This window comes from Protopterus annectens, chromosome 5.part0 (assembly GCF_019279795.1).
Source record: "Protopterus annectens isolate FY-2018-M chromosome 5.part0, PAN1.0, whole genome shotgun sequence".
Lineage (NCBI taxonomy): Eukaryota > Metazoa > Chordata > Ceratodontiformes > Protopteridae > Protopterus > Protopterus annectens.
The window spans coordinates 1,412,272,266-1,412,297,295 of record NC_056735.1 but is presented as its reverse complement, the minus strand read 5'-3'; the positions used below and the strand labels follow the sequence as shown (position 1 = coordinate 1,412,297,295).

The window sequence follows — 25,030 nt, the reverse complement described above, 5'->3', positions numbered from 1 at the left end:
AAGTCTGAACATACAGAACATTGATCGCCCTAATATTGACCAACACAAGATATTGAACTTTAAAACTATTCCCTCTGCTGATCTTCATGCTAACCCCCCCCCCCCATAACATTTGCCTCAAATTAATTTGAATAGTGTTAGTGTTACAGGCAGCTTTTTTTAAGGTCAATTATAGGGTTAAGGTAGGGGAAAGGGAAGCATTAGGGTTATGGTTAGTACCCATTGCTAAGGTGGGTAGGAGGTTCCCCCACCCCTATCATTTGTCTACCAAATGGACATTTGACAAAATGCAGGGGAACCATATCTATCTATCTATCTATCTATCTATCTATCTATCTATCTATCTATCTATCTATCTATCTATCTAAAAACATTCCAAAATAACAAACTCTTGATCATCAGACTGGAATCCCTAGAAACAGACATTAGTGTTTGATGATATGCATAGCAATCATTAGTGTAATGACTTTAAGTCTGCTACCCCACAACTGCATTTTGAGTGTGTATGATACTCTCAAAGTCTGTAGTTTTGATTTTTCTGCTGACATAATCCATCTCATCATCTTTATTGGTATTTTTGACTGTTTAGTTATGCTCTTAAGATACTAGACTTGGCATGTGTTTTTTGTAACCTCTCTAACATTTATTCCCCCTCTCAATTTAATGTCTTACTGAGAAGGGGAAGTCCTGCGGCAAAGCAATAAACATAGTGATAGTGTAGAATTTGAGTAAACAGGTAAGTTCATTTGCCAGATAACTTTCTTTTTTTCGTATGTTTTAAACATTTATTATTAAGTTTATAAACTGTAAGAATAATGGAATTAATAACTACTAATACAATAGACTCCCTCTTATCTGGTCTCGCTGGGACGAGACTTTAGGCTGGATAAAAAAATTGTCTGGCTAATCAGAAAAAACATACAAAATAACATTTATAGGTTAAAAATCAGCTAGAATAACAGGATTTGTGTTAGTATGCATTTTTCTAATGAATATGAAGTCTAAAACTCAAATGTCTGTCATTGTTTAGCCCAGAGGAGGTGGAAGTGTTGTTCTTCTCAGTTGTCTTTTGCTAGGGCTACTGCAGAAATTTGATGGTCAGTTAAAGAGACGCCAGATAAGAGGGAGTCTGCTGTACTACTAATATTAATATCTTCTGTGGTAACTATAAAGTATCTGAAGTACGTTGATTTTTTTATTTGTCTGCACATAGAGGCCATGCCTTATTTGTAGTATGTTTGTGTGTGTGTGTGTGTGTGTGTGTGTGTGTGTGTGTGTGTGTGTGTGTGTGTGTATGTATATACACATAAAACATAGAAACAAAGATAACAATAATTTTATATTGACCCTTACATTAACTTTTATTTGATATTATCCATAATATTTAAGCAAAGGTTAGTCATTTATGTTCACATATAAAAAGGAACGTCCACAATTTATACTGCAACTAATGGTTTTCTTTGTGGCCCTTACCGGCTGTGCATCAGCTTCCCCACTGACCTATATGCCTTTGTGTTCTCGAAGTCTGCTTACGTTGAAGAGTTCTGGGGGAAGAGATGATCAGTGAGGGGTCATCATCTTAGTGGGATGGGTATTTTGTTCCCTAATCTCAAAACCTAACTAGCTACGGGCACCTGGAAGCCTACAATGCTGAACTTAAATATGCATGCTTCCACAAGAATGCTAAGTCCCCATATAATTCTTGTGCTGCCTGGATATTAGCATTCACTTTCAGTTACGTTTCTGCTGTAACACCTCATGGTCGCATCTCCGTGGTAGGTAGTTGCACAAGGTTCAACAACAGCTTCCTCCCACTAAAATGGATAAAGCAAAAACAGACATTAATTCTCGTCCTTCCTTGGATGACTCCTCCACATTATCTGCATCATGTTTGACTCATTCAGGGCTTCATCCCTCAGTACTATGAAAGCAGTAAAACAACTCCTATTACTTTCTGTATAAGACAACAAAATACAATGACAACTAGACCAGTGCAAAATATAACTTTTACTATAGTGTATTTGATTTACTTCAGTATAAATATAGTCTGATGAATAGGAGTTTCTAGTAAATAAGTATCTTACAAAAGTTTACAAAATGTAGAAAACATATAAATTTTTATCAGACTAGGGAGAGCTTGGCTCCAAAAGATATAATCACATATTTTATATTAGTGGATTACAGCTATGTCTACATGTATTTTTCATTCAAATGATTCTGAAAAAAATGTAATCTTTCTTCAGAGATTTGGTCTAAAACTCATGGTTATTGATTTGTAATGACATAGCAAGATGAACATAAGCCATGGTACTCAGACTGTGGCAGACTGTTTTTAAATGCATGAAACTGTCACATTTATTCAGAAGCAGATATCCAAGTCATAGTGTGATTGAGAAGAAAACACAATTTAATTTTAGATGCTGAAAAGTAAAAAAGTATTAAGAATCCAGATATAGAGATTCTTACAGAATAATATATTCTGTATAAATATGTACCATCTGAAAATAAGGGTGGTAATTGTACAAGTTAGGATATTATTTCCCCACAATTTAACCACACAGAAAGCCAAAATATCAAAGCCATGACTAACATGTTTGCTGGGAGAGTATTTCTGCTGCCCATGTCCTAGACATACTGTTTTCTGAAATCAGAGTATCTGATTCTGTGGATCAGCTACCCAAGTACAAAAAGATACAAATTTAACACATTAAGTGGAAATTATTTAATTTTTCTTTTGTAGGTTTGTGCATGCATGTGATGAGGGATGTTCAATCAGCACTTTATCTTAAATTATGAAACATTTCAGGGCATAGTTTGTTTAACTGCTTCCCAGAAGGGACAAAATGACTCATCAGTGGAGAAGAGGGGTAAAGCCCTGACTATGGTTCAGGCAACTCAAGTTGGATTAGTTTCTTGAGCACTTGATGTTGAGGCAGGGAGAATACAGTATCTACCCTGGGTGTGTGTGTGTGTGTGTCTGGGGGGTGGTCTCCAGCACACCTCCATGGCTGATATTTGTGACAGGCCAAAAATACAAGGAGAGTGCTACTTTAAAGGGAAGGGTGGGCCCTTGACTGAGGCAAATATTGAGATGTGGGCAATATACCATAAGCCAACTGCATGCCATCCATTGGGTGCCATGAGTGTGAGAAATCACAGATTAAAATCAAAACAATTGCCTATGCAATAGTATTATGCTGCCCCAGGAAGCCTCAGTCTCCTCCCAGGCCCAAACATGGATCGGAGTCAGTGCTGGGAAGTCAAGATTTGTACTAGGGACAAAACACTTGCACTATAACTTATATAATGTACCACTCAAAATAAATAACTCCAGAACAATGATCAAAGCAGAAAAGAAAACCTCCCACTATAATTAGCTTCATTCTGAAATGCAATTCAAGTGAAAAAATAATAATAATACTCTTATAAACCCTTCACATCATTTAGTAATAAGACAGTAAAAGACCTACCCTTAAATTTAAGGTTTAATTAAGAACCACTAAAATGAAAGATTAATATAAATAAACTAGAAAAGAAGAAACATAAAATCAACAGCACCCAGGACAGCTTGCTGAGTGGTAGTGCTCATAAAATCCATATAAGCCCATTTGACATGACGTGGTTCTGTATATGTAGTGCTCATAAAATCCATATACGCCCATTTGACATGACATGGTTCTGTATATGTAGTGCTCATAAAATCCATACAAGCCCATTTGACATGACATTGTTCTTTATATGTAGTGCCCATAAAATCCATATAAGCCCAGTTGACATGGGTTTTTATATGTAGTGCTCATAAAATCCATATAAGCCCATTTGACATGACATGGTTCCGTATATGTAGTGCTCATAAAATCCATATAAGCCCATTTCACATGACATGATTCTGTATATGTTGTGCTCATAAAATCCATATAAACTCATTTGACATGACATGGTTCTGTATATACTGTGCTCATAAAATCTATATAAACCCATTTGATTACATGGTTCTATATATGTGTTTGCCATCAAAATGTGGTTCTGAGTCGCTATGCGATCTTACTTTCAAGAAGGTGTAAAAGTAACTGACAGGAATTTCAAAATTACAGAATTTCATAAAATGTCAGTAATTATCTTCCACGATCCTTTACATAGCTTAACTAATATGTAAAATTGATCACTTGGTATATAAGCTGAAAAGTAGCATTCAATTTTAACTGCAAACTTTGCATGCTAGTAGAACTCATTTAATAAGCTACAGTATGTCAGCCTTGGATAAACTGATAATGCTTATCTGAAATTCTAGGGTTTCAGTCACAAGCTATAAAAATTACAAACATGAGTTCTGTGAAAGTCATATGAGATATCATCTGTACAACAACTACATTTCTGTATGGCTTGTTCTCAGTGTCTCTGGATGTGCAACAGTAGCAGTTACATGGCTATTAAGAAACACTGTCTAAATGTATAATATTTAAACACCACACCATCTTTAATGATTTTATGAGCAATGCTGAACTCATGCGTGTGATCTCTGTCTAGTAGGTTACACTGTCTGGATTTATAATTGCTGAACAGTATAGTCCTCTAATCCTGTGAATAACAGGATACTTCTGCATAAAACAAGGATTAAGCTCCAAACAAATGTTATTTTCAAGGGGTTATTTAGTATGTTAACCTTTGATATCTATAGCATTCACTTGGTAACACTACTCTTGCAAAACATATATCATCATTAAAGCAATTTGTTTTAAGTTATAATAGCATACATGTTTAAAATATTCATAATATGTTGCATATCAACAAGTACATCACACTGCTACCTTTTTATGTAAATAAGAACATAGGTCCAGATATGTATACGTCACTGGAGAACAGATATATTTTGATTATTTTTAAGTCAAGTTCTGAGGCAAAGTCTTTGTTGTGAATCAAGTCACACAACTGGAAAATGCAGATTTTTTTGAGCAGTGATTTATGTTAATGCATCTGGAAAAGTACTGGAGGGATGAAACTAAAGAAAAGGGATAGGGAAACAAATGAGGTACAATGAGTGAAACTCTGTACACTGTTGTTTTCTGACAGTTTGGTAGACTGTTAAGTCTGAGATTATGAATGATTCCCTAGGATTTCATCAAGGTTGATGTCTTTCATCCAGTCATCATTGACATTTCCTGTTTTAAGCAAAGAATCGATGAAGTCCGTGTTGTTGTTTTGTGTAGGTTCTGCATTGCCACTTTGCTGACTGAGAAAGTCAAATCTTAAATCATTGCCATGGCTAGTTCCTTGATATTCTCTAGAATTTGGTGTAATTGATATAAAATTGTTTGGTGATGCTATCTGCATGTAAGACATTTGGCTTGCTTCTGCCATATTTGAACCCATATGGCTTATATTGGGAAGGCTATGTGGTCTTATCTGGTCAATTCTCATAGTCTGACCTCTCAATGCTTCTGCAGTCTGTCCACTTATGGCTTGGTTTATATTGCTTGCAGGCTGCATCTGACCACCATGTGCAGCCTGGTTGGGAGGTACCATGCTGTGTTGTGGAAATTGTTGAGTGGCCACATTGGACTGTAATGATTGTTTTGGGCATATATTGTTACCAGTGAAGTGCACTCCTGAAGGACCTATTTCACACTGTTTTGGAACAAACCTTTGGGAGCTCCAGCACTGTGCTTTGGCATTAGAATCCATTGTCATTTTTGCCAGTTTTTGTCCCATGATAGCAGAAACTGCAGGGTTTGAATTTGGTCTTGTTTGCTGTGCATTTGCCACAGGCCCACCTGCAAAAGAGGAAACATTTTTTTCTTGTGCATTTGTTGGCTGCTTTGCAGTAATAGCTTTACTCTGATTACTTCCCATTTGATTCTGGATATTAGGCCGACTCATGCCAGAGGAAGCACTATATCCACTTTGCTGACAAAGGGTGGTGTTTGGATATATACCAATATTTCTGTCACCAGCATCCAAATGCATTTGAGTTCCGTGTTTGGTTGTCATCATTCCAGGGTTTTGTACAGTAGAAGTAGAAAAAGGATTCGATAATACTTGATTGGAGGTCAGGCCTAGAGAAGTACCACCTGAAAGATGAAACAGATTATAAATGCTGTTTAGTCTTCATTACGATTAATTAAAAAGGAAACTCAACACATACACTTCAAGACATTAAGTAAACTGATTACTGCTTAAAACAAAAATGTCATGAACCATAATTTTATATATATATATATATATATATATATATGTGCTCATTATTTTGATCACTGCTGCACTAGTATTAGCTATATGGGATATATCCTGCCAAAGATATAACAGTTGGCCAGCTTTCAAAGATTCAGGGCACTTTCCACGTGCCCAAACCATTAGGGAGCTTGAATTAAGCTGACCAAAAATACAGGTTTGGGTGCCAAGCTCTTCAGAGCTTTCTTGCTGCTGAAGAGTATGCTCCTCCAAGGCATTTGAAGATCAATGGTTGGCTTGTACTGTTCCTTTACTCATCAGATAAGTTCCCTTTGGGGAAAAAAATTTCCATTAAAAATATTAAGTAATACTTTCCTGCTCAGTAAAGTTATTTTAAAACTAGGAGTTTGTGTTTTAATGGACTGCCATGAGGCTGTATTGTACTTTTAAATGAAAGATCACATTTTTCCTCTCAGTTTAAAAGTAATTTAATGTACATGAAAAGCATTTTTAAGGGGAAATTGTGTTCATTTTACTTTTTGGGGCTGGAAAGTGTTTTAAAGTGCTTTTTACTGTGTCTCTGTGTGAAAAAGTTACTTTTAAAGACTTCATTTTACTGGCTTTTTTTGCTTATTTTCCCAGGGAAAAAGACACTATTTTCGGCTTGACCATGGAACAAACTACTGGTCCCACAGCCTTCTTCCAACCCCAAAAATACAACATTAAGCAAACAGCTTTTGCCAACACAGCAGGCTAGCAATTTGCCTCACCTGCATGTGGGTGACTCTGCTATGCCCATTAATTGTTCCTCAGGCCACTCTTTTACCCCAGATTCCTCTCATGCAGTGCCTACAACCACTATGGATTGGGTGTTAGCCACATCCTCTGTGGCTGTTTGCGGTCCCCTCAGTAGACAAGGGAGAGCCATACCTGTTGGAACTGGGAATGGAAACTGGGAAGACTGCCCAGTTTTTTCAGAATGTTGTGTCCATACCTGGGTAACCTGCTACTGCCATTAATAACACTGGTTGGCTAATCTTCCTTTCAAAAAGACACAAAAAACTAAACATGTATCTACTCCTCAAATTTCCTTAGACAGGAATGGTTTACTGGGTCTGACTCAGGGTTTAATTCATGTTATTGATCCTTCTTATAAGGTAGTTTCTGGTAAAAGAAAGAGGGATCCTCTTTTCCCGAGGCAATTCAAGATTCTGAATCTGGACAAGAAAATAAATGAACAGATATTGAGTTTTCTACTCAGATTTTTGATTCAGACTCTGAAAAGCTCAGTTTCTTGATTCTTCCTGTGGAGGTTTCTCTTTCCCTGAGACTATTTCCAGAATGTGCCAGTGTTTTCAGTGGGAGAACATTGAGGTTTCTCAGACCCTCAGAAAATACTATGAGCTGCTACCGAAGGAATTTCCATTCCAACTCTTTCTGATAAGGATGGGAAGATTACTGATAATTTTTGGAAAAAGTGCATACTTGTGCAATTGTGATTTTCAGAATTTTGAATTGTCAGGCTCATGCATTAAACTTTATTCTGACTAATTGTGATAGTATGAGGAATGTTTTGTCTGCAGTTTTGTTATTGTGAGGAAAAAAATCTGACTTATATAATTTATTTTTTTTCAGTTGTACAAATCAGTACTCATTGTTAACAGAGTGTGTATGACTCAGTTGGTACTTATTCCAATGCTATGCCCACTAGTACTGTTTTAAAAACAGCTTTATTGAATTATCACTTGTAACAATAGCAAACTTACATTTATATAAAAGTAATCAATCTATATCAACAAGTTCAGATTTACAAACATTACACATAACATATATTGTTCTTTACAATATAATCAATGCAACATTACATAAATTATTCAGTTTTTACCTTTTTGTAAACCTCATTCCTCCTACAAAACATTTTTCTGCATGTATTGTTCCCATCATTTCTATTTTTTATGTAATTTATTCCTACCACTTTCTAAAGCTCTTAATTCCTGTTCTTTTATCTCTGTTAAAGTATTCACTACTTCAACTATGGTTAGTTTAGACTTTTATTTCCATTTTCTAGTAATTGTTTTTGTGGCAGCCACCAGTATTAAACTTAACAAGACCTTAGTATGTCTAGGGAATTCAAAGCCTGTGTCCCAGCTGAAAAAATCATTTTCTTAGTTACACTCAATTGGTCTCCCAGCATTCCTGACAGAGAACTGTAGGGATTTTTTTTAAGTCTGTCAACTCCTTACACTCCAAGAATACATGCTCCCAGGTACCTCTTTCTTCCCCATCACACCTCCAACATTTGCCATCTTCATGAGGAAATAATCTTTGGAGACTGCTTGGGGTATAAAAGTACCCATGCAAACACTTTCATGCAAAAATCCTAAATCTTCTAGATTTTGTTGCATGTTTGGGAACTAAACATATGTCCTTCCATTGTTTATTTGTGAATTTCTGACTTCCTGTGATCAATTCCTATAGTTATCATGCAATACTTGATATGCCTTACTAATTATCCCCGTTTTAACAGCAGCTTCTGTTCTAGAGTCAACTAAAAACTCAACCAGTGCAGATCTTTCATTTAAAATTCCCACTAACCCTTGTTCTTTGTCTATAATCTGATGTCAGTCTCCGACAGTGAATGCAATCTCTAGCCTGTAGTCCAAATGTCTTCTTGGACTTTTCACATTCTGTTACCATTCCTTCTCAAATTATTTGTTCCCAGTATTTTGGTTCTTTTGCCAGCTTCCTCCAGTAAATTCCAGCCCTCTCTTACCTATTTCCTCTAACCCTAATTGCAGTCGTCCCTGTTGGCAGAATCTCCTTTCTCCATTCCTGTGTTGGCGTAGTTCTTAGTATACTTTCTGTTACTTTGTGAATACAATATTCTGCATGACTGCTGTTATTCTCCTTGAGGATCTGCATCCAAAATCCAACTCTTTCCTTATTTCTTGAATTACCCCCCTGTTTCATCATCACTATCCCTTTCCACTTTGGATTTAGCTTTATGCCTGTGTTATGTATACGAATGCTAACTGGGTAGCTCTAAAATATCACTTACAATCAGGTTCTCCTCATCCTCCTTGTTCTATTGGAAGGATCAACTTATTCCACTTGACTCTTGCCCTCTTCCCTTTCCAGATTAAATCTTTCAACTCTTTATTAATTACCATCCACAAGTTCTTAGTTTGATAAAAGTATGCCTCACCTGTGTTTAAACCTAAAATAGCTAACAACATTTTACTGCTTGTATGTTGCTATCCATATCCATATCAGTCAGCTTCCAGTTTCTCAGTTTTTGTATTATTTTTATTAGTCTTTTCCCACATATCCTTAGCTGACATAACAGAATCCTTTTAACCCATATCCCTAAATACTTCATTTTATGATTTCCGCATAAATATGGTATTGCTGAACCAATTCATGTGTGGATTTAAAGCTACAGCCTTTGTTTTACCTTTATTATTTTTTATATTATGAAAAAATGGAACTGTCTCAGAATGTTCCACAATACTGATATGTCCTATTCTGGTTTTAGCAGGTACAAAATAATATACTCTGCATATAAAGACAACTTTTCTTGAATACCATACCAATTATATACTTGAATTTCTGAATCCCTTATTTTCTTTGCCAACCGTTCTAAATATAATGCAAATAACAAAGGAGAAAGAGGACACCCCTGCCTGGCTTCTCTGTCCAGACACAACTTTTCGGAGAAAGAAACCCTCCCACTTTGATTTTTTGCCTCTGATCCCTCATATATCCTCATAATTAACATTATTATTGTATCAGGAAATGCAAATGCTTCCATTGCCTTAATCATAAAATCCCAGCTTACTCTGTTGAATGCTTTCTCTGTATCAAGACCCACCCCAACAATAGTATTTTCCTACATTCTAATTCCTTCTAGAGCCTCATTGTTCTATTAATGTTGTCAAATATTTACCTTCTATCCACAAAACCACATTGAACCATAATTATCGATTTTGGCAACACCTTTGCCATTCTTTTAACCATTATACACATAAATCTTGATAACCGTGGTTTAAAGTTGAATGGGCCTATATGAAGTTGGATTTGAATGGCCTATACTATCTTTAGGTATTACAACCACTACAGTTTTTTTTCTAGGATGTTGGTGTTTCCAATCCCCTTTAAACAAAACCTTTCAGATTATCACTTTCTTCCCTCCTAATGTCCACACTTCAACCAGAATACCATCTATTCCTGTAGACATTTTCTTGCAGATTTGTTATACATCACCTTTTTATCTCATCCTCTCCTTTCTTAACTGTTAATTGTTGCCTCATCTACCTCTAACCTTGGCATATAAATATTTCCATATGAGCTTTTTCTTGATTTTCCCACTTTTCTGCTTTATACAATTTTTCATAAAATTTCTAAAATATCTCTAATAACTCTACATGATCTCCCATTATTTACTTTTTATAGCCTCTTCAAGTTTGGCAACAACACTCTCTGCTTTCGGTTTCCTGAGTTGTTGTGCCAAAAGATTTTGTGCTCTGCACTTATTATAAAACAAAAAAACAGTTGCTTAACAGCAATGTTTTTAAACTCATGCATGTTATGTAGTTACTCCCTGCAGTTGCACCTCTTATTGTTCTGAGATTCCCCTTATTCTCTAGTACTTTAACCTTTGTTAGCTTCTGTAAATAATCCTTGTTACTTCTAAACCATATCTCTTTTTCTTTTATTTCTACCTTTTTTTAAACTTTTTCATTTTATCCCAGTCACTAGCTATAATTTTGTGAAGTACTTTCTATCTTCCCTAATAACTCCTGAATAATTTCCTCTACCCATTACTGAAATCCTCTCTTTTTAACAGGTAGGTAGGAAAGGGGCAGTGTGTTATCTTTACTTCATTACCCTGTATTTTTATCTTAGTAGTTATTGGTGCATGATCTGAAATAGTTATTGGATATGTGTTCAAAGTTCTCAAATGTACATGCTCCAGTGAAATACAGTTTCGGTCTAGTCTAGCCCAGTAATTGTTCTTTGGGAAATAATATGTAAAATCTGTCTGAGTTCCTGCTACTGAACTCACATCTTCCATACCAAATATTTTCATACATTTCTTCAGAAATCTACCCTTTTTGTCATGTTTTCCCTAATAGGCACCCCAGATGCATCCTCATTGTTGAAAATTAAATTCCAGTCCCTACCTATAATTAATATTTCCGCTGAAAGCTGATTTATCCCTAATTTTTTTAGGCTCCATAATAGTAGTTTTAGGTGGAATATAAATACATGCCAGTGTAATCCTCATCCCTTGCCAGTAGCTCCTTACTACTACAAATCTACCATTATTGTCCTTCTTTCAGTTCTTCTGTCATTATTATAGCTCATCTAGCAATTAATATAAGTACTCCTCTTTTCCTTTGTCCCTGATATTCTGCTGAATATCCATCCTGAAACCTTTTCTTTATTAAATTCACATGCTCAGATCTTTCCAGATGTGTCTCCTGTAGCATTGCTGTTTGCACTCTGCATTTCTTATTATAATTAAACATTTCTTCCTTTTTGTCTATTCCTGTGAGTCCATTCACATTTGAAGATAATATGGAAAGTGTCAGTATGATAAGAAGTCATTATTCCCACTTCTTATATATATATATATATATATATATATATATATATCAGCTTCTTAAACACCTGTTTCCAGCTAGCTTTTGGGATGCATGCACCCAGTAATGTTTACATTTTATCAACATTGGAAGCTGTGTCACATTTTACAACAAACACCCCCTCCCCCAGAACTATCCCATAACCTGTTAACTTAATACAAACACAGAAAACTATGTACATCCTCAAATAATGAAGTTTAACCCTTCTAATAGGAAAAGTTTCCCAAATAGACAGCTGTAAACATAAGGTTTACTAATCTAAAAGTGAGGTTATCCAAGTTAAGACATGTTATTGCCTGTGTTTCTACTTACTCTAATTGGTGTCTGTTCATTTTTTATCTTTATTCCCCCGCCTCCAGATATGAAAAATAACTTGCATACTTTCAGACATTAACTTTCAGTCTTGAAGAAACCGGTGTTCCGCTATTTATTGCCCTATTATCAGCTTGTCGACATGGAAACATAAGAGAAAAAAATGTAGTCCTCAGCTGCAGGCTTCTAAAGACAAGCTGAAACATTTATTGCTAAAAGAAACATTTTCATTATATTCAGTGTCCTCTTATTTACTTGTTTCCACTTAAAGCTTGTTATGAGATTAAGCAGGGTCTTAACAGAGATACTCGCCTATGCAAAAGTAAGAGAAAACATATCAGCTCTACATATGTTATGATCTGTGTACTTTTGCATCCCATTCTCCACCTCAGCAACCCAAGATTATAGCTTATTAATTTAAACATGCTTTTGGTTAGCAATTTTTCCTCTTTTTGTATTGTAATGTCTATGTTTCTTAATACTGAAAAAGAAGAAAGAAAGAAAGAAAGAAAGAATGAGAAAAAAGGCATCTGTTAACTTTAGTATCTTTATTATATAAAATAACAACTAAAATGCTTTACTATAAAACATGCAATTTATATAATGAAAAGTTTAATAAAAGTACTATTAAGAACAGAAATTGATTTACTTCCAGTTACCTTTTTCCTTAGTCTTCTCTCCCCTCAGTGACCTTCCAAACAGTAATGACATGAAATGAGGCAAATGCCTATCAGTTCCTCACAAGTTTATTAAAGTCAACAAAAGTCTACTCTTTCCACTTTTTCTTATACAGCCATATTTCACAAATGTGATTGATGCATTGCAGTCTCACATTTATTCATTAATTTCTGTTGCTGGTCTTTTTCCTATATATCTCCATCTCCCAGCTCCAGAATCCAGGTGAATTCCAAGGTATTCCCAATACTTCTAGTCAACTCCTGTGCTTTTCTGTCTCTCAGGTATTTTTGTTTGGAACAGTGGAAAAGCTTTCACTGACAAAGTTTCTATATATGCTTTATTATCAGAAGAATAAGAAGCATAGTCCCCTTCTGTTTCATGGCTCACTTTTTGTTGGACAAAATTTTGTATTTCCTCCTTAGCCTGTTTCTGCATCAAAAAGCATGACATTAATCCTCCAGGAAAAAATATTCTGAAGACAGCTGGATACAGTAGCTTGAATCTCACACCTCCTTTTTAGCATTCACTGATTGTTGGAATACATTTGTTTCTGTTCTGCCTGGTGTACAATGAGTAATCATTTTCTGCAAACACTCTGCTATCTCCAGCTTTTAGTACATTCTTTTGCCACAGTTTGGACAGGATAAACTCTTTTTGCTAGTATTTGTCTCTTTACTAATACAGGTTTTGGCTGTTTTCTCATAGCCATGTTTTAAGCATACACACAGTGTGGCATTACAGTTAACAGCTCCTGGTGTGGAATACTGGTGCCCAGTTGTTTATTTGTGCCTTTATCAAATGAATACAGTCTGTTCCTTCTAGTTTCTCTGGTACAGCAGACAATCTTAGATTTTCCCTACATTTCCTATCCTTTAATTCTACCATTTTTTGAAACATCTCTTTTTGAATAGTGTCATACTCAGCCAGCTTTTTCTTCATTTTGACCTCTGATATTTGCAGTTTTATCAGCTTGTGTGAATATCTGTTAAAGCTTCTTACATTTTTCCAGCCTTTTGTCATTTGAGTTGATATACTCCTTCAGTGTTTTGTTTAGTTTAAGCATCTCTGAGCACATTTGACTTATTTTTCCTCTAGATTACTGGAAGCTATGTCTTGCACCAAAGCTGGAGCTTGAACTGCTTTTTGCTGAAATGCTGCAGGATTCTTCTGAGTCATTGTTTTCATTTCACTTTTTCTAGTTGATTTTCTTTCGGGATGTCTTAGTTTCTTCTATATTAGCATCCAGGCAGTGTACCTACTAGCCAGTAACTGAAATTACTAAAAGTGACAGAGTTCCTAGTCTTTGTCTTTCAGTTTCTTTTCTCACAGTGAGTGAGCTGAAGTTAAGCTACTGATCAGTGTGTAGCCATCTTGGAAAGTGCCTCTTGTACTATTTTGAGGAGTTTTGCCTAGCTGCTTTCTCGTATGATGTAAAAATGATGTTAAAAATGAGATTTTAAATTCTCCTTTGATAGCGATTTAGTTTTTGGTTCCTCTGCTGCACAGGTGATCAAAAAGTGTGATGAATGGCATAAGGTGAAACAGAGAATCTCTAAGACTTTTTATCCCTCCTTTTTCAGATTTTCTGAGGAATTCTTTGACTCCTCAAAAAAACACAATAAACAGTATTGACAAAATGCATGTAAACAGGTATTTTAGAAGAACTGGAGAGGGGGTTCCAAAAAGAATTCAGGAACACCCTAAAACCAAGGACAATCCAGCAAGTCAGAATTACAATTCAAAGGATCTTGCTCCCCACCCACCCTGGAAGCCCCCTTTCACTTCCAGAAAGTCTGAATCTCTACTTTTTTCTTTGGCAACAGGTAGTTTCAAACAAATGGGTTCTGAAGATCACTCATCGACGTTATAGATGGCAGTGGGAAGAAATTCTTCCTTTCCAGGGAGTTAATTCCTCATCCACCAGACCAGACTCTTATTTCCACATAGCCTTTATCACACATTGTCACAGGGAGTGATAACACAAGTTCCTACTTCCAGATGACTAGTTTATCTTTCCTGAGTCTTTTTTTAAAGTGTCAGGAATCTCTCAGTTGAGTGAGAGATCTCTTACACAAGCTGGAATTCCAAGAGGACATTCAAAAGTATTTTTTGACTCCTTCACACAGGATTGTACTCATGGGGTGTCAGCTAAACACCTCAGTTGAAAGAGCTTTTCATCCACAGAAAAATAGAGCTATACCTAGATCTATTTTTAAGGTTTTCCACTCAGACTTCAGTCACTGTTATGAAATACCTCATGGATTCTGGTGCCTCATGGCATCTGTGATATTTATGATACCCCTGGAAAGACTCTACATGACAAAGATACAATGGTATCCAAAGTATCTTTGGTCCCAGCACCAACATTCTTTGTCTTTTCAAATCCCAGTGCTGGGGTTTATCAGTAGAAAAGTCACTTGATGGAAACAGCAAATATCTATAAATCCAGGTCTACACTTCTGTTCAAAAGCAGTCAGTTACCATAGATGCTTTGGACTTTGCTTGGGGAACAGTTTCAGGAGGGATAACAATGAAAGGTGTGTGGGACACCAAGGACTGATGCAAGCACATACATATAAAAGAGATGCATGCCCTGATAAAGGCACTCAACTCTCTGAATTATCTTTGGTTCCTATAATCTCTTCAAGTTGTTACAGACAATGCCACAGTCATGTGGCACATCATCAAGCAAGGGGGGAACCAGATTGTACCTCCTTTGCATACTAGCCATGTTATCTTGGGATATAGCTTCACATGGCAAGCTTACTCTACAGGCATCCTACACTCCATCAGAGCAAAAATGTGTGGTAGAAAAGCTGACCAGAACACAGGCAGGCTCTCACAAATGCAAATTAGATCATGGGGTCTTCCAAGACTTGATTCAACTGTGGGGATTTCCTCAAGTAGACTTATCTGCCTCCATTCTGAACAATCATCTGGCAAGATTCTGCTCTAGAACTCCATGCAAGGAGGCCTGGAAGACAGATGGCTTTTCTTTTCCATGGACAGGAATGTTCCTGTATGTTTTTTTTATCCTTTTCACTAATATCCAGAGTCCTTTGAAGATTCAGAATGGATCCACCAAGATCATAGTGGTGACTCCCTTCTGGCCCAGGCAACTGTGGTTCTGTCTTCCTTTGGAAATGGCCAGAGGCAATTACCACAAGCTTTCTCACAGACTGGATCTACTCATGCAAGAATGGGGGGGGGGGGTTGATACACCCAGTCACAATCAGCTTCAACTTACTGCCTGGATGATAGAGTCTAAATTCCATTTAGGCACCTGTTTACTGAGGATGTGCTGCAGGTATTAATGGAGACAAGAATGCCTCCTACTACAAAATCATATATTAACAAATTGAAAAGGTTTTCTAGTTGGTGCCAGCAACATAACCTGCACCCACTCAAGACTAGTTTTTCTCTGGTTTTACAATATTTGTGAGTTACTATCCTATGGCCATTCTTACTCCTCCATGAAGGTTCATTTATTGACCTTTTTAGCATGTCTGCCAAATTATCCTCATCTTTCATTGCATTCTAATGTAAAAATATTTTTTGCAAGGGGTTTTGCATAAGAGGGCCCTTTTGGGGATCTTAATTTTGTGTTGGAGAAACTGACACTCCATTTGAAAGAGCTAACCTGGCGGACTTGAGGTTCTTAACATGGCAAACAGTTTTACTGATTGCTCTGACCTCTGCAAAAAGGGTATATGAGTTACAAGTTCTTATGGTGAGTCAACCCTATCTTGCTTTCCACACAAACAGGGTTTCTTTGAGAACCAATCCTTCTTTTATGCCTAAATTGGTATCCAAGTTTACTTTACTCCATACTATCCATCTCCCTGTTTTCTTTCCTGAACATAAAAATGAGGGCAAAAGGAAACTCTATACCTTGGATGTTCAGAGACAACTCAAGCACTGTCTGGAAAAAAAATAAATCTTTTGGATCTTCAGATCAATTGTTCATTTCTAAGAAGAAGGGACAACCAGTGTCAAAACAGGCTATTTCCAAATTTTTGTCTAAGGCTATTATCTTTTGTTACACTCATCACAACAAAACTATTTCAGGCAAGGTCAAAGCCCACTCTATCAGAACCTTGGCTTCATCTATTGCTTTTTGGAAAGGGGTGGGTTCTAGACGTATTCTAGAAGTAGCATCTTGGTCTTTTGTACATACTTTTACAAATCACTACAAACTTGATTTCTTCTCTAGGTCTAGATCAGGCTTTACTGGGACCATTCTCCAGGGGCTCCTGCAACCCTCCCCTTCCATCTCCCAAATGCAGTAATTTAGGGTAATCTATCCATACAGCTAAGGCTACTGCAGCAGTGATCTACACAATGAACATAGTACAGTTGTGTAAGTAAACTTACTATAATTATAAATATTTGAATGACTCTGGTGTCACTGGTGCACTAGCCGCTCCCTCATAAGATCATAGGAAGTTACTAGGCTAATGGCCCTAGAGCTTTTTTTAAGCCTAGCCATTAATGCCCCCATTTTCCCAATTGTCAATGCCCACATGCTAAAATGGTTTTGGCCCACATGTTAAAAAGGCTTGTGCCTTGGCACATCTACAAACTGCCCCAATCCATAAGGGCCCCAGGTGACAAACCAGGGGTGAATTTGCAATTTCCCATCCATTTGTCCAAATTGCAGTTGAACAGGCTTAGGGAAGAGCTTTGTTTCACATGAATGGGGAGTCTGTTCCAGAGAAGTGGTACTCTCTAAGACATATACCTGTCCCTCCAACATGTTTTGTTTGTATCACAGACGAGGTTTAGATCCTTAGATTAAGTAATTCTAGTGCCGTTTGCTTTCTGAATGTGTAGTAGATCCATCAGGGCTGGATTGGAGAATGCCTTGCAGGTTAAGCATAGATCGTCCCTCAGTAGTCTGTAGGTGACCGAGTACAAGGACAGAGCTTTAAGGTGATCTGCATAGGACATATTATTTACACCTGTTTTAGTGAGAAACCTCTGTGGCCACTCCAGCTGTTGCAAATACCTGGTCAGGTATATTCATAAGGGTGCATTGTAGTCAATTATTGGTTTAATGAGGTTGAGAATATTGGGACTATGATTTCCTTAGATCTGGATGCCATGCCTTTACTTATGTCAAAGGACTTCTAACTACAATGTACACATGGTGATCAAAGTTCAAGTTACTGTCAACCTGAGTTCCCAAATCCCTTACCATTGGGCTTACTCTTAGGGGATTGTCATCAGTGTTGTAATTTTCAGGGTTGGCTGTCTTCCCAAATGGTATGATTACAAATTTTTTGCATTAAGTTTTAGACCATGGTTCTGGCACCTGTGATTTGTCTGTGCCAGACCTTCCTGGAGTATATCTATATCTTTGGGGATTCAATCATTACACCCAGCTTGCAGTCATCTGCAGATTTGGTCAGCCAAAAGCCCTGTACATTTGCCATATTGCAAACAGGAGAGGTCCCAGTACTGAGCCCTGTGGGACACCAGCAGTAACAAAGGCTCTTGGTGGAGGTGGACTGTCATACCCTAACTTCATCTGTCCAATCTGAGAACATGCAAACTCCAAACAGGCACTGGCCAGGCATCAGGATCAAACCTTGTACCTTGGAGTTGAAAACCTTAACCTTTATGCCCACTGGTCAGTAGCTACATTTATTGGCCAGCAAACTTGCTATATTCCCTGGTTCAGTATAGGAGGTTCCATTTACTATTAGTTCAGCACACTGTTGGGTGTTCCCTTTAAGGTTGCATTCATAATTGAAAAATGCCTTATGGATATCCCTAGCCTGGGAGGCTATTGTTACCTTGAGGTTGGCTTTGGTGGACATGATTAATCCCCTGAGTTGCTTGTTGAGACTGTACAGGGTTTCTGTAAACACTTCCACATAGGCCACTGGGTTCTCTGAGTTTAGGGGGTATTGGAATGCAGATATACCTTCACTTAATAGGAGGTACTTAGCTTTGGAAAAATTCTTAAAAGTTCTGACGTTTGCTGGGACTTCAACCTTTATATTTATTTCAGGGTTTGTCACTTTGTGATATGCTCTGACAGGTGAAGACATTACATAAGGGAGGATGCAACATTCCCTCATATTTGTGAGTATGAGGTCCAGGATATTTGCAACGTCAGTAGGTGTGCAGACTAGCCCTCCCTCCATCACCCTTAATTATTTTGGTGTTCTGTTTATGAATACATACTTTTTGGTTCCTAGCATTGTCCTTTTAGGGCATGTCCTCCCTCTGTCTGTTGGCATGAAATCTCTGGAGGGCTTGGCACCCAAACCTGTCTTTTTAGTTAACTCAGCATAATAAACATATCTGTCTCTCCAGCATGATCTATTAATGTAAGAGCTTAGGTTTAGATCCTTGGAACAGGTACAACTCATGCAGTTTGTTTTGCGAATATGCAACATTTCCATCATGGCTGCGTCTGAGACTGCCTTGTAGGTCAGGCACAGATCATCCCTCAGTAATTGGTAGGAAACGGAATACAGTGATAGGACTTTTAATTGATTCATATGTTACATGTTGGGTATACCCTGTATTTTTTTGGTGAGAAACCTCTGAGGATGCTCCAACTGTTGCAGGTGCCTGGCAAGGTACATGCTAAGGGATGCATTGCACTCAATTATTGATCTTATGAGGGCCGAGTACAGTGGTACTATGACATCCTTAGATCTGGATGCCATGCCCTTACTTATAACCTGACCCACATTGAAGGATTTCCTCACCACTGTGGACACATGGTGGTCAAAGTTCAGATCTATCTGAGTACCCAGATCTCTCACCACTGGGTCCACTCTTGGAAGGTGCTTTCAATGCTGTAATTTGCAGGGGTATTTAATTTTCTAAAAGGGTATTATTATGCATTTCTTCACATTTAGTTTAAGACTATGGCTCTTATTCTGACCTTAGTCTGCATCAGTCCTTTCTGTAGAATATCAACATCATTTGAGGAGTCAAACATTGCCCCCAAATTGCAGTCATCACCAAACTTGGTCAGCTAAAGGCCATCAACATTTGCCTTCTGGGAAGTTTATCCCAAACAGGAGGGGGCCCAGCACTGAGCCATGTGGTACTCCACTGGAGGCTGGCCTCTTGCTGGATGTGGATTCCCCCCTCTAATAACATGTACCATACCTGTGAGCCATTTGGCTATCCATCTGGTGATGTACAGGTTTATGCCCAATTTTGTGGGTTTATCTATAATACCCAAGTTGGGTATTGTATCAAGTGCCTTGAACAGGCCAAGGTAGGTGGTATGCACTATCGTACCCTCATCCATGACCTTGGTGACTTTGTCAAAGAGGTTCAACAGACTGAGCATGCAGGACTTGCCCTTGACAAAGGCAAACATGGTTGGGTTTAGAGTCTTGAGATTTCGCATGTCATTGTTAATCAGGTCCAGGATTATCCTTTCCATAGTTTTAGATATGAGGCTAGTCAGACTTATGGGTAAGTAGTTTCCTGAGTCCATTGATGGTCCCCCTTGTACAGAGGGATGACTGTTGCTGTCCTCCACTATACTGGAACAAAGCCTGTTTGGAGACTGTGGTCTGCTAGATCATGTTTCAAGCTATTTAATAGGCACCCTGGGATTCCATCAGGGCCCATTGATGCTATGTTTCTAGCTTTAGAGAGTGCAGTGAAGACCTGTTGTTTTGTGATAACACACAGAGGAATGGTAGGGGTTATTTCATGGGGAGTGACTGAAGATGAAGAGGGGGTGAAATCTGAGCCAAATTTATTGGCCAACAGGTTTGCTATGTCTTCTGTTAAGTATAGGTAATGTCATCTACAGCCATCTCAGCACATTGTAGAGTGTTTCCCTTAAGATTTCAGACATAACTAAAAAATGTTCTGTAGTTATCTATTACCTGGGAGGTTATTTCAGTCTCAGTTTAGCTTTTGAGGACTTGACTAATTCCCTGATTTACCTGTTGAAACTAATGAGGGGATTTTTTTCTCTGTTGTACACCCTCCCGCTTGCTTCTTGACATAAATTTCTTCCTTCTGTTGTATAATCTATTTATGCCAGGTTTTTAAGTAGTTGTACAAGCCATTCATGTATATGTCTGCATAGGTTTTCATGCTTTTGGGGTTGAGGGAGCTTTAAAATTACCTATGCTATCACTTAGTAGAAGGCCATTTGCCTTGGAAAAATTCTTTGGGGTTTTAAGGTTTGATGGGGGTTCTACCACTACATTTATTTCAAAGGAGTCTGATTTATGATCTGATCTTACCAGTGAGGACAATACACTGGGGGGGGGGGTGCAATGCTCCCCCATGTTTAAGAGTACTATGTCAAAGATATTTTGGCCCCTACTGGAAGTGCAGGCCAGCTGTTCCAGAGCATTTGCACTGGCAAAGTCCAGGATTCTCTGAGCCTACATGTTAGTGGTTGCATATGTTTCCCATTTTATGGAAGGGTAGTTAAAAATTGCCCATGTGTAGAGTATTGTACTGAATAGTAAGTTATACTAATTACTTCAGGTACAGTATGTGGAGTGGTTTTCATGGTTCATAGTTGGGGGCCTGTAGCTACTCATGATATGGTGGAGGATTTTGCCTATGGTCAGCTGAACATGGAGTAGCTCAAGTGAGTTATCCTGTTTGACCAGTCTTGTGGTGCGATTTTTTTTTATGTAAATGGAAACACCTCCTCCTTTCATTTTTTTTCCTTTTCAGAAGGTGGTCTGAATGTGTGATAGGCCTTGTAGCCTTGCACTGCGATGGTGTTTTCCACAGCCTTGAACTATGTCTCTGTAACTGCACAGACGTCAGCATTCTCCAGGGCAAGGAGAGCTTCCAGGGAGTACAGTTTCTTGTTAAGACTACTAGCATTGAGAAACAGTACTTTCAGCTTGGCTTTAAAATAATTTGTTATGTTGGTAGGTCTGTTGTTTTGGCACTGCCTAAACAAAGGAAAAGAAAAAAAGGTGGCTAATGCCTTTGACAATATTTGAAGGCCTAGTGGTGACAGGTGCAGACCATTTGTAGCAAAGTACTGTGGTCATTCCAGGCTGACAAATACTGGATCCCCTTGGAATTACGCCAGTAGCTAAGCCAATTATTGAAGTCAATCATTTTCTGTTTGTTTTGTGATATCATTATTGGTGAGGGTAGAATGCTACTCAATGCGAGGCTTTTACCTGCCTGCGACACGTTTTCAGAAAGGTCCCTCATGTCTGTCTTCCTATAGTCCAGGGAGGTATATCTCATGTCATTCACACCCACATGGGCTATGACTGAGTCATACTGGTACTTATGGTTGAGTGACATGAATGCATGCAAGATTTGGCAAATCCTGGATCCTGACAGGCAACTGACTGTAACCCTCTCTTTTCCAACCTGGTGATGGGGGCATCCATGTGTCTCACAACAGAATATCCTATGACCAAGATGTTTGAATGTGTGGTGTTTCACTTTGTGTTGGTATTGACTTAGTATTGTTTGCAAGTGGTTCATGACTGCAGCATATGGAAGGCCTTTGTGGTTTTGGTAAGTTACTTGTGAGTACCTCTGCATATGTGGGTTTTTGTGTCATGACTCTAAATGTATTTAGAGAGGAAAATATTGTGCATGTGCTGAAAACCTGTTTGTCATTTGATCTGTCAGTAAGTGAAAGTCCTGTCTCAATTTTTATACTGCAACTATATATCTCACATACTGTGTTTGTTTGTTTCAGGGTCAAGTGGTTTGCAGGATACAACAGACAATTCATACATTGCCTCAGGATGCCCATGTCCACCATGCTGGCCATGGAGATAACAGGAAAGTGCCTATGGTTTCAGTTTTTTTGCTATGGATTTAACCAGGGAGAAGAGTAAGTAGATTTAACTAGACTGGGATGATAGCACACAGACGAAGAATGGGTGCTATACTCAGTGTGGACTGCAGCTATCCAACAAGGTGATGCTGCTCTGTGTGCAACTCAGATGCTCCTAGAACAATAAGGGGACTGGGGAAGGTTGCAGAGATAGTTATTTTAAAAGAAAGTTTAATTTGAAAGCTGTTGCATCTATGTAGGGCGCTGGTAACCACCTCGGAGTGGTGAGCAGCTTAGCATAAACACTGGGCTTATGTAGAATCAGAATAAAAAGTTTTACAACAGCAAGGCCTACAGACAAAGTGCAAGAAATGTAATAAATTATCCATGATTCTTATGAAATACAGCAAAAATAATCAGCTGAAATGCAAAATGATACTTATTTTCATTCTTTTAGCAGCGGATGGCTTTAGGTGCAGCAGATTCTCTGTACCTCTCAGGCAAAGTAGCCCAATCAAGGACAGCTCTGAAGAATTAAATATAAAACCACACAAACAATGCGGCCTACAGACCAATCAGGAAAACACACAATATGCTTTCAGCCAGCAGCCTCCAACTTAGATTGGTTTGCTACACCACACTTCTGCTACAAGAGTGCAGTCAGAAAACTCTCAACATAAAATGCTGATTTTAGAGCTCAAGTGCAAGGGAACCACACAGTGTATATACTATAGTCCTGTAAAGCAAGCAGGCACAATATAACTAGCATTCAGAATATAATTAAGTACTACAGCAGCAGTGGAAACAGCTCAGCTTTGAAACTTTACTAAAGTGTGAGAAATGTAACAAATAATACAGAATTCTTATGAAATAAGTACAAATAACCAGCAGAAGTCCAAAATGATACTTGGTTTCATTCTTTTAGCAGCAAATGGCTTTAGATGCAGCAGATTCTCTGTAACCCTCAGGTGAAATCAAGGGCAGCTCTGAGGAATTGAGCCTGGCTTTGTCCTATATTCATTTTCTATAGAACTTGTTTACTTTTTTGATCTGATCTCATTCAGAAATAATGACAGGCTTTCCATTATGCTGTTTTGATACCCCACAAAAATGGGTAAAGCATGTCATGTCTACAACTAGTGGAGTCCAGGTTTATTGTACTGAATGTATCAATCGAGATTTATAATAAAAAAAATCATTATGTGGTTTAAAGCCATTAAACTGGGGCACTTGTATGATTATAAGGGATGATTTGAGTATCTCCCGTGATGTTCTCATCAAGGGAGGTGTGCATTTTTTGCAGCTGACACTGTTTTGTAAGGGTCTATCTGGTTATGTCCTGTTTACATTTGTTGTAGGACTTTTTTACTTTTTAAAACATTTAATTTAATCTTAAATGTCAGTTTGCAAAAATTCTAACCAAACACTTTAATTTTTTTAATGCACCGAGTTACCGATTCTTCAGTTCTGATTTCTTCATATTGCATGACTCATACATGGTTTTATATTACTACATCAAAGTCTGGCGCGCAAAACAATTTTGGACTGAGCTTCCAAAGTCATAAAAAAGTCACAGACATGTTACAGCAGGAGAGGGAAGAGATGTATCCACCACAAATTCCAGTTTTAACACTTACCAGTGTTATAAACTACCAGTCAAAGGCCAATCCTATTCTACCATAGGACAAGTCTGTCCATATACCCCTCCAGAGCATGCACATTTGGCTTGAATCTTCCAAGCCATAATTTATCTTTTGTTGACAGGGTTAGTCCCAGTAAGCTAGTAGCATCTTTTTAGGGGAGATCCAAGGTGGTATTGATATTACTAGGGAAAATTTAGTCAGGAAATCAAGGAATTTTCCCTACTCTTTTAAATGGGTGCCGTGGGATCTTTGGCATCCACTTGAGCTACCAACAACTCAAGAAGATGGGGCCTCGGTTTAACATCTTATCCAAAGGTTGAGTGGGAGTTTGTTCAAAAATGTGCAATGCTCATTTACTTTACTAGCTTATAAGGAGGGGGTACATCAGTCACCAGTGCAGGTATAAGACAACTTATCTAACACTTGCCCTAACATTTCCAGGGTAGTATGACTTAAAAGTGGCGTGATTAATTCCAGGTGTAATATCCCTTCACAGGTGAATATCTTTATGACTGATATTCCAGGAGATGGATATGTGCCTTGTGTATCCACTCTTTATGAATTTTTGATCTCTTAAAGTATATCTGAAAACCAAAATGTTACAGCAGTTGTAATTCTGTAATGAGCTGCATCACTGGCTGTGCTGACTATAATATCTGTTTTTCCAGATAATACTGTAAGTATTATAGATGGCCCCCTCCTAGAACAGAAGATGACATTAAAACTGTTCTGAATTCATAAAAAGTGAGAATTTCAATGACTGATAGTTCCTATGAAACGTGGGTCCTGAGGACAAAGAAAATGATCTTAACTCATTACCC

At 37.8% G+C, this 25,030-nt stretch overlaps 1 protein-coding gene across 1 annotated transcript in view; it reads right to left on the bottom strand.

The window, feature by feature from the left end:
* Nucleotides 1-3,901: 3,901 nt before the first annotated feature.
* Nucleotides 3,902-25,030, bottom strand: part of MAML2 (mastermind like transcriptional coactivator 2) — a 1,294,417-nt gene continuing 1,273,288 nt past the window's right edge. The window contains exon 5 of the mRNA XM_044071221.1: nt 3,902-6,068. Coding sequence (XP_043927156.1) covers nt 5,095-6,068 — 974 coding nt within the window. The 3' untranslated portion in view covers nt 3,902-5,094. The remainder of the gene's footprint in view (nt 6,069-25,030) is intronic.